Raw genomic sequence first — 15,671 nt, forward strand, 5'->3', positions numbered from 1 at the left:
AAATTTATCATCTTTCCAGGTTCATCTCAGAAGTTCTATGAAACATGATAACAAGAACGATCCATAAAAGATAAATATCCTGCTGGCAAACAATTCCTTCTCATTCATCGAAAATATATAGAATCTCAATTCTAAAGGGAGGATAAGCTAATCTCTTCAACTAAAATCACAGTCTTACTTCAAAAGGAAGAGTACATGATCGAAAACTGGTTAAATTTGCCCAGCTGTTATTGCATCATCACACTTTTCGTAAGTGATCTTGCAAACAGATAGGGAGGATAATTGACTTTAAGGATCACAGTAAAATCTCAAGAAGAAATGAGATTACCTCGCATTCCATTCAACATATTGAGGCTATTAGAGAATGGTTTGAATCACTATTTTGCAAGAATCAAGCCTTCTCTTTCAGCATCTGGCAGGAAAATTTTTATCGACTTATTCATTCTCAATCAGAAGATGACATCAGGAGAACAATATTTCACACCTCAATCTCATTCTTGCTTACTATTCAACAAAAGTAAAGTCAAACTATTTAACCGTCTCTTATAATCGAAATTAATCTGAATAAAAAGTGTTCTGAATGGGTAGATGTCACCAAGACCAAATTTACCAAGCACAAAAGAGAAACTGAAATGCCAATAAATCTATATTTTATATGACTTGTTTACACACTATTGTTAAAATTTTAACTGTTTTAATAAAAATTTATGAGTTCATGAGTGCCTATTGTGATTATTTTTTAGATGTATAATATTACTCATAATACATATGTACAACCATCCATCCATTCTTCGAAGTTCCCACATATCTTTACCAAAACTTAACCCATATAAGCAAGTTTTCTTGTTCATAGGATCCAAGGTGTAAAACATATTCCTGAATTTATGTATGAAATGGAAAAACCATAGCTCAGAAATGAAAAATTTTGTCTTGGTTGTTCACAAGACTCTATTAAGCATTGAGGATATTTTCCTTTGATTGTAATATGTATGTAGTATAATTTCCAATGTTGTTTATTGATTTTAATAAGAGATCATAACCTAATGCCGACACCGGGTTTTTCTCCACCCTTCCTTACCTACCCATCCCTCATGGCACAAATGACCTCGGCTGTCGGTCGCCTCCTCCAAATACCATACCATACGTAATAGTACAAGTTATTATTCTTACAATCGGTTAACATCAGTCACTAGGCACTCCTGGGGTTCATTACTGGCGTCAATCCTGTGAGAGAGGTATCCTTTCCAATAATAGGGTGGTTTCCTATAATTTTTTTATTGCTTAAATCAAAAGATTATTACTCCTGGAGTACGTATTTCACACTTTCAGATTTTAAAATGACGATATCTATTTTTCGATTGCGATTAAATGAAAAGTGAAAATTTTCAAGCGTTCGAAAACGCGACGGCTAAGTAGGAATTATGGGAAAACTCCGTGTGCCGTCGTTCTGGTTCCCGCTGCCGCAAGTGAGGTGACCTGGGGGCGAGGCTTTGAGTGCTGATACGAGGCAGGATGCTATCAGGTAGCAGAGTACCCTGCTAGCTGGTAGCGCTTGGCTTAAATAAGGATTATTAATACCTCATCAAATGAAGGAAACTTACCAGCCTTAGGTAGTTTTAATAGGTGATTATTAAGACATGTTTCCCTGAGCTCTGTGCCTCATGCATGCATTGGTAATCTCAGACGATGTATAACTCCTATCCTCTCGTATAGAAACTAGGTCCCTGTGACGTCACGTGGAGTGGCATCGCATGGGCGCCAATCTGGCCTTTTTCAAATGTGGATAAAATTGACCATAGCCATTCGCCTAAACCGGTATTTCTAAAACAAAATAATTTGTATATTATGAATACACTAATGGTGGATAACGAATCGCAATCAATGCCTTTCGTTTTCTTTGATGAAGAAAACTACCCTATTGATTTGAAGGGTTGTTTATCATTTGCCAAACAATATTAAACCTTGTATTGTTTTTTATCCTGATGGAATGTAAAATTGGATAAAAAATGCTTTAAATTCACCATTTCCATGATATATTTTTTTTCTGGGGAGGGGCCACAGACTTCCTTTCCAATGGCAGGTATTCCATATCCCCAAGACCCCCAGTTGCCTGTCCCCCATGAAGTTTTACTGCAATCTACACCAATGGAGTACATCATCACAGAGTAGACCCCACTCGGGAGACCAAGTGGACAAACCAGAAAGTTTGTCACTTCCAGAGAGTGATCATAATGGTAATCACAATAACGAGGATGCCTAATCAATACAAATTATTTCTCCCCCTGTAATTAATTTATCGTCTCAGTAAATTAGAATTTCACTGATTAATGCGCCATTACAGGAAGAGTGAAATCTCTTTTCTGCACTCCTCTATTTAATGCTCTTCCTGATTTTAACAAATTTTTTAAGGACGAGGCCAATGCATTAAATGCCGTCTTTATTTTAAATTTTCCTCACAGTTATACTTCCTTAGACAACCACTTCAAAAATGTAAAAGAAGAGGTTTAATTTTATAGTTGAAAATTCATGAAGTCCAAGGTGAGACCAGTCCTAACAGAAGAAGAGGCAAGACCAGAATTTGAAAAAACAATAAGGTTACTTGAGACCACGGAGATGAAAATTCTGTGGGGGATTGCTGATGAAACAATATTATGAGTTAGGTAATAAGATGAGAGGGAGGCATGGAAGATATTAATCAGTGGGTACCTCAAAGGAAGTCAAACGATTACATAGAATGGACAGTCAGAGGATGCTGCAAGTAGTGTGAGTCAAATGTCGTAAGGCCTTTAAATAGGAGCTTAGTATGACAAAGAAGAGATTGGAACCAATTCAGTACTTCCATTCAAATAAATACTCAAGTTGAATGGTAATATAGTAATGATATAAAAGGACAAAAATTGAGTGATGAAGACTGATATGAAGGATGTATGAAAAACTGGTTTATCACACGAGTTCAAAGACAATGGTAATAAATTTAGTATCAGTGATGAACCTTGCACTCAACACAAACAAAATAAGTGTAGGAGAAAGGAAGATGAAGATTACAGGTATAAGCTAAGTTAATTTTTGCTCCAGATTGACCTGAAGAGACAGACTATTATGCAACCATACACCAATCCCATTTTAAGAATGAGGAACTGATAAGAATTGGGTAGATCACCTGGTCAACTACCATCATTACGTGACATTAGGAAATAACAACCAGTCACTATGATTTTTGAATGATACATACAGATACTCCATAAATAACATTTATTTTAGCAGCTATTTACCAATAATTACAACTGAGTTTGAACTTGGGAAGCTTCAAGTACACTTGTGAAACATACAAAAATGTAAGTTTTTTGATGCTAGCGTATTAATATACAAGTACAAAAGGATACAAGTTCTACACACAATAACTGTACATATATTACAATTGAAAACAGACAGTCTTCGGCACAATTCATGAACAATGTAAAAATAGGGTCACATTATGATTCTCCTCCTCAGGCACACAAACAGCAACTGACGGTTTAAATTGTTAAATGTGTAAAATTTTATGAAAAACTCGAGCATTAAGCGCCTTTTAATAGGAGCATAGTATGACATAAGAAGAGATTGGAACCAATTCTGTTAGTCCATTTAAATAAATACAAAAGTTGAATGGAAAAATGGTAATGATATAATGGACAAATGATGAATGATAACTACTGATAAGAAGGATGTATGAAAAAGTATTTCATTACATGAATTCAAAGAAGGGCTATGGTAACAAGTTTAGTAGCTGTAATAAACCTTGTACTCTATACGAACAAATTACCTATTATGTATTAAAACTGCAACAGCTTCCCTCAAATATTCCTCATGAGTATCCAGCATTAAAAAATAACAGAGATTTGGCTTCTCATAAGGTGGACTGAGCTTTGAATAATTATATTATATAGATATTTATAGATGTATAAGTATATAACAGATATCGATATAGATTGAGCAACATAACCTCCCTCCTATTCAACAAGGTTTATAAATACTTTGGAGAGGAGTATTGGCAGATGAACAAATAATCTGTACTACCGCACCTCCTCCATATAAGATCTGGGACTTTATATCACATCATTTGATTATCAGATCTTCATGCACCAAACTATGAACAGAACAATGACCCTCATCAGATATTTATACAAATCACACCAATATTTTTCTCTCAAGCACTCGGACATGCTAAAAATATCTCTGTTCAGTATTTACATAATAAACATTGAAAAAAAAATTTCTCACTAGTTTCCCAAACATTGAAGTCATTCTGTGAACACCATCAAAATTTTTGGGGAAAGAAACCAATTACCTCCCATTATAACAACAATCTTTCCCCTATATCACTTTCACACAATAATACTTGAGAATGACCACAAATACCGCAAAACGGCATTTCAAACCAATATTCCGAGGAAACTTTTTCCCAATACCATCACCGCAATTTGCCTCTGCCAGTTCACAAATGTGACAAGAGCAGACCAGCTGCTAAATTTTCATCAAAAAATAACATGCTCACAGTTAACTATGCTCACTGAAATTATGTTCACTGAAATTTATTCAGACTGCTAGTAACCTCAAATTCTGGCAATTAGCAGAGAACTTTTTTGTTTTACTCTAATAAGGCAGTTATCTTACTGCAGAAAAGACAACTTTCTCGTTGAGAAGGCAGCCACAATGATGCTTTGAGGGAGGAATGTGTGCTGAGAATATATCTAATCAGCCTCCAGAGCAAAGGGTGGGTTGTGCTACTGATCGCTACCCTGAAGCCCTAGCGTTTAGGGCCGAGTGCATTCGATCAACTACCGGCATGGCATGCACATTCGAGTGCGCATCATCATTCAGCTCTGCACCCCACTCCGTACGTGAAAGCCTTCATTGGCTTGGGCGACCCCACAACCACCTTGCTTTTCCAGGGCTAGGTGTTTTGAATTACAAAGTCGAGGTAGGTGGTGGGGGATGTGTGCGGGGAGCCTTTGGAAGGAGCCAGCACGTTGGCACCCTTCAAGTTGAACTTGAGGGTGCTCTTAACTTCCCCAGACAACACAGAGAAGAACCAAAAAACCATTTCAAAATGCATTCCAATGCATCCCTTTCACACCTCGACACCCAGCACTCTGTCAACCACATAGTCAAACCTCTGCACTTCGTCCCGCTTGCCATCCTTCCCTGCACTGTCCGAGCTCTTCTCGATTACCAACAATTCACTGAATTCGTCCACGTAAGATGCACACTCACTCTGACTCTCACTAGAGGGACCCACGTTGGTGCCTTGCGCACTGTCCAACTGAACCTGCGCACTCCACCTTTTAGCAGCAGCCAAGTCGTCTTCAAACGCACTGCCCTCCGACTCCTCACCATCACTTCCCTCCCGGTACACCTCACCCTCACCAGATGTCCTCGGGGTGCTGCTACGCTTGAGCGTGCTCGACTGAGAGCACCCACACTCCTCCTCCCCCCCACTCAAACCCTCCGTGTCTGGGGGGACGGGAACGTTAAGGTTCACCCTCGTGATGAATGCCATCTTCTCTCTGTTTGGACAGAATCAGAAAGAAAACCACCATTAGAGGATATTGACCCAACCAAAGAGTACCTTGATTTTTGTGAATATTAATGTTCCAGGCTCCATATTTCATAAATTTGTTCACAACTTTAAGTACTTGAGGCATTATTTACAATCATTTACACAATGTTGGATGTTGTTCGGACCTTCCCACAGTGAGAGTTGGAGAATTTTTTTACATTTGGTGGAAAAGAATAAAAATTCATTGATTTGATGGATATTAAAAGGCATAATTGACAAAAAAACTATGCAGGGATCTAGCCAGACACTACACAACCAGATCTCAATCAATAAAAATTGTGGCAGGAGAGTGTAATCATGTAAGGTTACTCAGGAATTCCACCAGGTCAGGTACTCCAACTCCATCTAAGCTGACGTTTCAATGAATGAGTTTTCCATCGTCATCAGAGCATTTCGATGGACAACTCGTACATCAAAACCTCCGCCGAGATGGAATAGGAGAACTTGACCCAGTGGAATTCCTGAGTAACCTTCCACGATTCTACACCCTGGGAAAGCCTGCAATCATTTTTCAGGAGAGTGTAATGGTTCACACGCCAATTGCTATATGAAAAACCACACGTATGAGGGACCCTAAAACCAATGACCCTGGGATTAGCAGGCAAGGCAGGATATAAACCAACCGTTGCAGGGGCTGGTGAGTTAACTACATTAAATCAGTTGCAGATGAACTCTTCTTATGTATAGAAACCACATGCTTATGAGATACCAAAAAAATGAGCTATTAAAATTGATTTCTGGAGTACTTACTTGAATGATATGACATCTGGTTTCCCTTTTCCAGCTTTGCTCTTGCGTAGCTTGTACATTTCTTTAGATGTTTTCTTGAGCATCTTTTCTACCCTGTGTTCATCATGATTCTTGCCTTTCTTTTTGATCTCGGCCTGAAAAGGTAATTACCCATTAGTAACCAAAATATACAACACAGGAAATTGGTTATGCTAATTTTAACTTAGGGGTTACATCAATATAAGTAGAGCTAGAATTTGCTGACATTATTATGGCTTTATTAAACAGCCAACAGCAATTAATTATAGAAATAACAATATGAAAAAATGATAATTATCTGCTAAAATATTCAAAATAAAAGTCATCAAAACATTATGGATTTGACAAAATTGATTGCAGTGGATGATACTATGTACGTGGAATTCTATTATCACGAAAAACCACTTAGAATAATGTATAGAGTGGAATTTATTCATGATGAAAATTTTCAGAGTAAATACATAAGAGTAGACCTTATTAAAAATTTCCAGTTTGTCAAAAATAAAAATAATGCATGTAAGAAAATTTTGAAGTTAAATATTCAAATATGAGTATCAGGCAAATGCTAACCCTGAAAACTTCAAAATAAAAGAATGAGTTTTTAATTGAGGAATCTATCACCAAAAAAAAGACCTAGCACGTGGTATGCCTCCTCTGGACAGGACCATGAACCAATTCCAGGAACCAATATGAAGTCAGAACCGATCCATCCATACCAATCATTGTTGATAGAGGATTGACAAAAAGCAACAAAATGCCAACCAACCTGAATCATTAGGTTGTGGAAATGCTGATCCTCAAGGACCCATGCCGTGAGATCAGGATCCCCTCCCTTCTCCCTTGCCTCCTCCAGCCGCCTCTTCAACTCGCGCAACCTCCTGAGGTCTTCCTGTTGCTGGTGAAGCTTCACTTGCTGCGCCTGAAATTAACATTCAATCACAATTAAATCATTGGTTTGTTGATTCATGAAGAGTGAGTATTTACTTCCCACTTTTCATCCATCAACTCCCGACGATAAGTAGAATCCCTTACCAAAATGCTTATGAAATCAAATACTGAAGCACGTTAACTATGTACCTCAGAAGTAAAACTGGCCACAGTCTGAAACCAGGAACCATTGATGAACTAATTCAATGGCTATGTTACACTATTTCAATACTATGATAAATAAGTGAAGTTGTTATTAAAATGATCGAAGACTTCATGAAATAGATCTATGATTGATTCCAAATATTACACTTATAACTGAAACTTCTTGCCAAATTAATACCTGGAGAAATTAAGATCATTGAATAGTATCTTACTCTGATACCAATTATACAATTTCTACAACATTAATATGGCCATTCCAATTTGGTACAAAAATAAATACCATAATTTGAGTGGCATTTGTTTGGATTTCTATAGTTTTGAAAGTTAATCCACCATTAAAACCTTTTGCAGTACTACAGTCTACCCTACAGTTGGAGAGGTGATATATAGTGATTGCTATGAGAACAGGTCTTCAGAAATACATTTATAACTGGGAGAGTAGTATTTGACTACTCGGAAAAATCCACTATGAAAATTCGCTTGGAAACATAAGCTTCAAGTGTTTCTATTTAGTCCTCTCAACATAGGAATTCTCAGCATAATATTATGGGCTCATTGACAGAAAACTACAAGTAATGCATACCTGGAGGTCAAGTTCCAGATCCAATGATGTTCTGGCAGTTCCCACTCCCATCATGCCAGATGGCACGCTGCCGTATGCACCATTGAAAGAGTGACTACGAGAGTGGCGAGATGAACTCCCTCCAGATGGCAATTTCTTCCAACGAAGAGACCTCCTTTCCACAGAATTCCGCTGGAAGGGGCCACTAGGACCAAGTCCACTCAGGCCTAGTTCACTCAGTGCCGCTGGACGTCGGTGGTAAAGAGGCATAGAGCTGTCGCTGTCACTGCGATTCAGCTGCAAAGGGGGAAAGGAGGAGGGCACATTAGACTAAGATCATAACACCAAAAATAAAACATTCGATACTTAAAATGCACAGACAGTGGCACTCCACTAGGCATGGAACATTGAAAGAGCTGATCGGAAAGGAATTTCAGGAGGATGAGGAGAAGATTGCTGAAGATCAAATGGATGGATTGGGTGAGAAACCAAGAGGTAAACAGAAGAACAAGAGAGGAAGAGAAAAAGGAATTGTGGAGTATCATACCTGAGAGAAGACCTGGTGGATAGTCTATTATACAAGGCACTCTGATTAGGAAATAAAATAGGGAAGAAATAAAGGAGAAGTCCATGAATACTCAGGGCAGATCAATGTCAACACAAAAAATAAGACTATCAAAGAAAAAAAAAGGAACTGTCTTGGGGAAAGGAATAATAAAGGGCTCCAGTTATCACCCTAATCATTACAATACCATCACTGAAATTAGAAACAAATAATGGGCATGCAAATAATATTAAATAATATTTTTTAATTATATTTACAATTGGTGGACACCTACTCCAGCAGTAAATAAATAAACCCTTTAAGTACATGTGAATTCACAGGCTAACAAACCATCTATTTTCTGTGTATTTGAGAACTCGCTCAAAAATACCGTATTTCTCCAAATATAGTCCCCCCCTAATTTTAAGGCTTCAGTTTCAGGAAATTAAAAAAAAATGCATTTGAAAATATGTAGTCCCCCCTTTACTTTTACCATGGACATTTTTGGAAAAAAAGGGGGGACTATAATCAGATAAATATGGTAGGTATTTAGTGTTCAGGATTATTCAGATTTCCAGTCAAACTCAAGCGATTCAATCACACTCTCCCTGAGGCGCAAGAGAGAGACCAGAAAATTGCTGGAGGTGATTTCGTAAAGGGCATGTGATGACACCTCATTAAGTGCGGCTGGAGTTAGTAGGATTGGTGCAGTGGTTGTTATCCTCAATTAGTGAAGAGGGATCATGAAGACAGAGGTTGAAGTGGTGGTAGGGGGAAGGAGCAGAATAAGAAGAATAAAGATTTTGAATGGTCAGAAGGGAGGAGATAGATATAGTCCACTGATGATATAGGTAGATTTCAGGTAGCAAATTTTAGAAAGAGGAATCAAAGACCTGCTGAATGACAAGAGTCCCACTTGTTGATGTAATAGAGGTAAAAGGTATGACAATTGGATGATAAGATAAATTTCAACCCACTTTCAAGTCAGCGAGGTAGCACAGTCAACTTTCAGAGTTTTGACTTCCCTCCTAAAATTGAAAGGGCATAAACAACAGCCAAATTCCAAAATACGCAAAATCAGTGATTTTGTAATGACAGTTTCCAGGGTAATGTACAGCACCACAAACAGCAATCCGAAAGCTGAAGTGATCCGAGATTAAGTGTGAAAAATTCAACAGCTGAAATATCATTTGCCTTGACTGAAATATGAACCCAGATAGGAGGAATTCGCACCAGGTTTTCTACCACTTGAACTACCAAGGCATTTTTCCATTTTCCATTGTGGAGTTTTGTTGGCTTTAGAGGAAAAGATAGTATCTCTGAAGTAATTTCCTTGAATAACGATCCAAGAAAATACATACCCTACAGATGTACTGGCTCTTGTTGACAGCAGCACTAGGAGAGAATGTCTGAGATCGCTTGATGACTATGTTTGACCCTCCTCTACTATCTCCTCCACTGCCTCTTGAGCTGTCGCCCTTTCGCCGGTTGCCTCGGCCCTTCTCGGGGATAAACACGCATTCCGTGTTTGTCTCCTTGTCAGCCATCTGGATGGACTCTTCTTCCTCTTCCTCCTCAATTATATCTTCCTCACCTTCCTCCTGAAAAGAGCACTGAGAGATTAGTATCACATAATGGACTTAATCTATTAAAATCTAAATCCCAAAAAGTATTTGTATTTACTTCAAGCCATATTTTCCATGGCGCACTTTCTCTGCATATTTTCCCCCATTGCATTCTAGTTATTTTTAGTTACTCTCTTATTTACAATGTTAGGTGCTTTGTACTAAATTTATTTCTAGCACGGGCTCTAGCAAATATTTTTTCCATAATATCTTTCAAAATCCTTAGTTTTTTCCAAAAATTATACACATCTTTTCACAAGCAATAGTACTATTGTTTCAGTAGAATTTCATCTTTTCTACATCCATTATTCCTGATGTCACCATGTACTTTGATTAATTATGTCATGTATAAAATTTGTTTTCATACTTGAGTGTATTTATTGTTCGTTTTGCATAATACTAAATAAAAATGCAAATCATGGTGAATATTTAGTGCCAGTTTTATGTCAAAGGGTTAGGCAGAAGAAGAAACTCATTGTCTAAATCTTACCCCAATAAAGGTGTTTAATTATTAATACTGCCATAAGCCATAACAGATTTTAGGAGGGAAAATTCACTCACCAATCTCTCGAGGGCACCCTCCATCATTCCTTCCTCATCTAGACTCAACTCTTCCTCCTCTTCAACCACATCGTCATCATCCTCCTCCTCTTCCTCTTCTTCTTCCTCCTCCTCTTCATCTCCTTCATCATCATCATCTTCATCCTCCTCCTCATCTTCCTCCTCTTCATCACCACTGCCCAAGGCATCTGCTTGCACACTTACAGAAGACTGAAGTCCTTCAGCACCTGCAAATTTACAAGTAATCCCTGATAAAATATTGAAATAAGAAAAGTCACAATCATTTGTTGACAGGCAAGGTATTGAATAAATTCTAAGATGGAAAAAAATCTCAAAAATGGATTTGTGAGCACTAATTTTCCCAAGCAAATCCAGTATGGTTTGATGACACGCAAAAAACTGCAAGCTTCTCATTCAGTCATTGAAAATCATACTCTCTTGCATAAAAATCACATAAACATTAACTAAAATCATCAATTAACTCATTTCAGGCAATAATATGAGTGTCAAGCTCAGCACAAAGCAAATACTAACTGTGGAGTACCATAAACCAACTGGATATATTTCTCCATAAAACTAAAGTCTCCTTTGTTTGGACAAAAAGAATAAACTACTCGCCAAAATAATCCCAGAGGAGGAAAAACCAACACCATAAAAGTAGATGTTGATCCAAGATCTTTACCTTGATTCCTAGTCAGTGTGGATGTCTGTGAGGATATGATGGTTGATTCATCACTGCTCTCCTCTTTGGCAATCAATCCCCCATGCACCACGCCACTGATCGAGGCACCAACATTGACACTGCTTGCACCACTGTCAGCACTCTGGCCAGCACATGACACAGTGGGGACAACCTGTGTTTCAGCCACTGTGGCAGGAGATGCCACGGCGCTTGCCTTCTCAACTTGCATGAACCGAAAGCTGAGGATGTTGTACCACTTGGTGGTGGGCGACGCTTCGGGATTGAAGTCTGCTAGGCTGACCTGGGCACATCCCTGCAATGACAATTTCATATTTTTTTATGAGAAGTGTGCCAGATAAATCAGAGCAAATTAAAACAAGCCACTTACACAATCATCCCAGTGACTTAAACTATGAAACTGTAAGGATATCATTTAGAAATTCTGAACAGAGTCAAATCCAGAATGAGTATATTATGAGGAGAGTAACTTCAGGGAGCTGTTCTCAATACGTAAATATACAATTAGTAATAATAATGAAGATTCTTAGGTCTTCTATAAGATGAATATGGTGAAGGACCTCAACCTTTGGGGTACCCTACAGGTAGAGGGGATCTAAAATAAGGAGAGCTACAGTCAGAACAGAGAGAGTCACATCCCCTGCGATTGGATTTCGAAACCCTAACTGGATTTTTCCCAATTTTCAAGCATAGGTAAAGTAATTACTAATATATTTATGGCCACTTGAGCATTAGTACTCCAGTTTCCTAATGATTATCAAATTAGCAACATATATATTCCATGCCACACACCCTGGTGGTGGCTTGCATGGTAGTTAATAGATGTAGATATATATCTCTTAAATACAAGGCAAAAATAACTTATTTGAACATGTCTGTCACAGTACAAGCATAAACATAAAGGTAAATTTTCTCTTTTTATTCTCTCAATATCAAAACTAAGTGGCAAAAGTAGCAATTTCAGAAATGGCTGCATTGGTTTTTCTCCATATTTCATGAATGGCAAACAGTCTCAACCAAGCTACCTATGTTTAGGGTTTCTAGCACAATGACTATTAGGAACATATAATGAAGTTCCACAATTACCTCTAGATTTAATCAAAATCATTTTAAAAATCCTTCAAAAGTTATTCATGCTAAAAAATCACCAGACAACATTTTAACTTTCTCTATGCACAAGACTAATGTAAAAAGAGGACATAGTTGTATCATAATGCATACTTACAAACATGTCATGCTTTGAATCACAAACAAAAATAGCTCTCATTATGTACACACCAAACACTTACACTAATGTTTCATTACATGAATAAAGGTAGAAGTAAACACATTAAGAATCAATTGAAGTAGATAGCATGAACATCCAAACTGAATAAACATAACTACAGGATCTGATTACGAGACAAAAAATATTTTTCACAGCAGGCATATCATTCAAACTTCCAGGCTGAGCAAATCATAGACATACACTTCTAATGCATATAATAATGAATATCCAGACAAGATGCTACCATAACGGTTACTCCCAGAATTTCCCACGTGAAGTCACCATCTTAATTTTAAACATATAAGTACATATTCTTAAAAAGCTGAGAAATGGAATGAATTTTTTCAAAGTTTCATGCACTTCCATTCTGAATGATTTACAGTATTTTAATCAAAAGACCATAACCACAATAGAATTAAATACTTGCCAGGGTGAATACCTTCCCAGAACTGAGCAAGACAAGAGATAAAGGAAGATAATTAAAACAGGGCATCACAAGGCACTATTGCTTTTGATTATCCCAAGAATGATGAGGCCTTGACTGAAACCCCTTAATTTTTGCATTACTCAATGCAGCAATACATCAGAAACTTGTATCAATAGAATATGTGTCTCATTTTGTGTCTTGATGCTACAAGGACTCAACACAATTACACTAACTATGGACCAAACGAGGAAATGTAAGCAAGCCCTTTGAAATTTCACGAGAAATGTAATAAATATACCCCACTTGAACAGAAGAGACACAAAAATAGAGAGAGGAAATAAAAATTCCTCACAATCACCAAGGACAAACAATTCTAATTCATTTGAAAATTACAATAAATTAAGCATGATTAATGAAGAAATCACAAACAACCTTTCAATTCAACTCAACATCACTCAAAAGCAAACACTTATTTCTGCAGAGTAGAAGGTTGATGCGGAATGCAAATAAGTATACATCAATGAATTGTTTGCTGCACAGAGGTTCACAGGATTAAATCGATTGAAGGAAAAAGAGTGGATTTGGACGATACAGGCTCAATGAATCAGGGATTCTGGCTCATGACTTTACTGTGAGTATACTGCAACACTTCTTCCATGAGAAATGATTCACATATGATGAAGATGATGTTTAAGCAAAGAAATTAAGTACCAATTGATCTGCAACATTTATCACATTTCGGACTTAGCAGAGGCTATGCCCATGCTCCCCAGATTTTAAAGGAGGTAATATCGTAGGCAACACACAGAGTTTTAGACCAATCCTTTTAAATATTATTTAATTTCTATAAAAGCAGTAAAATTTTGGCTTGCTTATAAATTTAACCTTATTATCCTAATAAGATCTTAAATATATGAAATATAAATACAAATTACAGCAAAACAAGAGATTGAAACATACCAAGCAATCTTCCTCATCTTCAGTCATGAAATCCTTGCCATCACAACGACTGGGCAGCTCTTGTTTTGTCATCACCTTCACACTCCAGACATTGACCTTTAAACAAATTTAACAAGAAATATTAAAAACTGACAGAAAATATGTTCATAACAACACATGTTCATATCATACATAAGAATATGCATAACACAGAAAAATTTTTACACTAATATTTCATCAAGTCAGGGCAAAAATTGTATAAAATTGAGCAATTTAACAAATCAGCATTAGCTACTTTTTATAGCAATGATCTATAGAGGGTTTAAAGTGCAGCACACTTAATTTGTTACTTCACAACTCTCACTCAGTGCTCAAAATGAAGTTTCCTGCCATCAGTGGTTTTCTGTTTATGCTGTACACCACCATCATTTCATCTGGGTATTTATTTACCCCCATTAAATTTTCACTTTATTTTTACTGATTTCCCAGAATGACTGCAAACCATATTTACTTTGATAATAAAATTTTCAATTAGCAAAATTAATATATAGTTACAGAACATACACCAGTAAATATGTCAAAAATCAATTATTTTAAATAATTTTCTTACGTGCAATGACAATTCATAATTCTTGAACCCTTCTGATTTGTTTGCAATGAGTACTATGATTATATGACCAATAAGTCACAAACCTGTAGAGTTTTTGTGTACAACTGAGGCAGTGCTACTGGCATAGGGAAGTTTTCTCCAAAGGTTGGCCTATTCAGGTCATCAATAGCTTTTGTACAACAGATCAGAGCATCTCCGCCTGCTCCAGATGAAGACCCAGGAAGAAGTGCTGCCCGAATGCAACTGAAAGGGAAACAAATAATTGTCAGAGAACCCTATAGATGCTGCAACCAAAACTTCAACTATGATATGAAGCAGTTCGATCCACTTGATTCTATGAATGCCATCTATTTGATGAAAATAAATCAGTTCTAAAAACTGATGTATGCACTATAATCAATGAGTTCAACAAAAAAATAATTGATTATAGTGCTTATGCAGTGCAGAGGTCTAATAAACGTAGAAATTAATGGAACGAACTCTTATCAGTCTAGAGTAACGGAATTTTAACCTTCTGACTGTAAAAAATAAATATCCTTGGACGATCCAATAAGGAATACTAGGAGTAGACAAAAAAGAATGGGCAAATTTTAAATAAAAAAATATGATTCGATACAAAAAGGCATAAATGACAAAATACTACACGATTTCCTTTTTATTGAATGCTGGAATACCAATGCATCAAATCCAGATCTTAAATTTTTTATGTAGCAACACTTCAAGTTGTGGCGTAGCCAGGGGGGAGGTGTGAGGGGTCCAGACCCCCCAAAATATAAGAACACAATTACTTTCCTTCGTGCGAAAAATCCACAGAGAAAAAATCATTCGCCTTGACCGGGATTCGAACCCGGATCCCTCGATTTCCGGCCGAGTGCTTTAGCCAGTTAAGCTACCGAGGCGTCATTCTTCCCTGTGGAAATTTGTGGACTATACCGGACATGGTGGTATGGACTGCCGAGCATATTATGCGACGAGCA

At 37.2% G+C, this 15,671-nt stretch overlaps 2 protein-coding genes across 2 annotated transcripts in view; one reads left to right on the forward strand and one right to left on the reverse strand.

The window, feature by feature from the left end:
* The window catches only part of LOC124162403, a 56,806-nt gene extending 56,087 nt beyond the window's left edge, over nucleotides 1–719 (forward strand). Inside the window, exon 9 of the mRNA XM_046538925.1 lies at nucleotides 20–719. The gene's annotated coding sequence lies outside the window, so the exon portion shown is untranslated. The remainder of the gene's footprint in view (nucleotides 1–19) is intronic.
* A 2,516-nt stretch (nucleotides 720–3,235) lies between these two features.
* LOC124163099 (protein kibra) overlaps nucleotides 3,236–15,671 on the reverse strand; it is a 69,558-nt gene continuing 57,122 nt past the window's right edge. Inside the window, exons 11-19 of the mRNA XM_046539901.1 lie at nucleotides 14,778–14,937; nucleotides 14,106–14,201; nucleotides 11,434–11,746; nucleotides 10,752–10,978; nucleotides 9,927–10,166; nucleotides 8,043–8,318; nucleotides 7,134–7,286; nucleotides 6,350–6,483; nucleotides 3,236–5,546 (exon numbers count right to left, since the gene is read on the reverse strand). Of these exons, the coding sequence (XP_046395857.1) occupies nucleotides 5,111–5,546; nucleotides 6,350–6,483; nucleotides 7,134–7,286; nucleotides 8,043–8,318; nucleotides 9,927–10,166; nucleotides 10,752–10,978; nucleotides 11,434–11,746; nucleotides 14,106–14,201; nucleotides 14,778–14,937 (2,035 nt within the window). The 3' untranslated portion in view covers nucleotides 3,236–5,110. The remainder of the gene's footprint in view (nucleotides 5,547–6,349; nucleotides 6,484–7,133; nucleotides 7,287–8,042; nucleotides 8,319–9,926; nucleotides 10,167–10,751; nucleotides 10,979–11,433; nucleotides 11,747–14,105; nucleotides 14,202–14,777; nucleotides 14,938–15,671) is intronic.

The sequence above is a fragment of the Ischnura elegans genome, chromosome 7 (assembly GCF_921293095.1).
Source record: "Ischnura elegans chromosome 7, ioIscEleg1.1, whole genome shotgun sequence".
Lineage (NCBI taxonomy): Eukaryota > Metazoa > Arthropoda > Insecta > Odonata > Coenagrionidae > Ischnura > Ischnura elegans.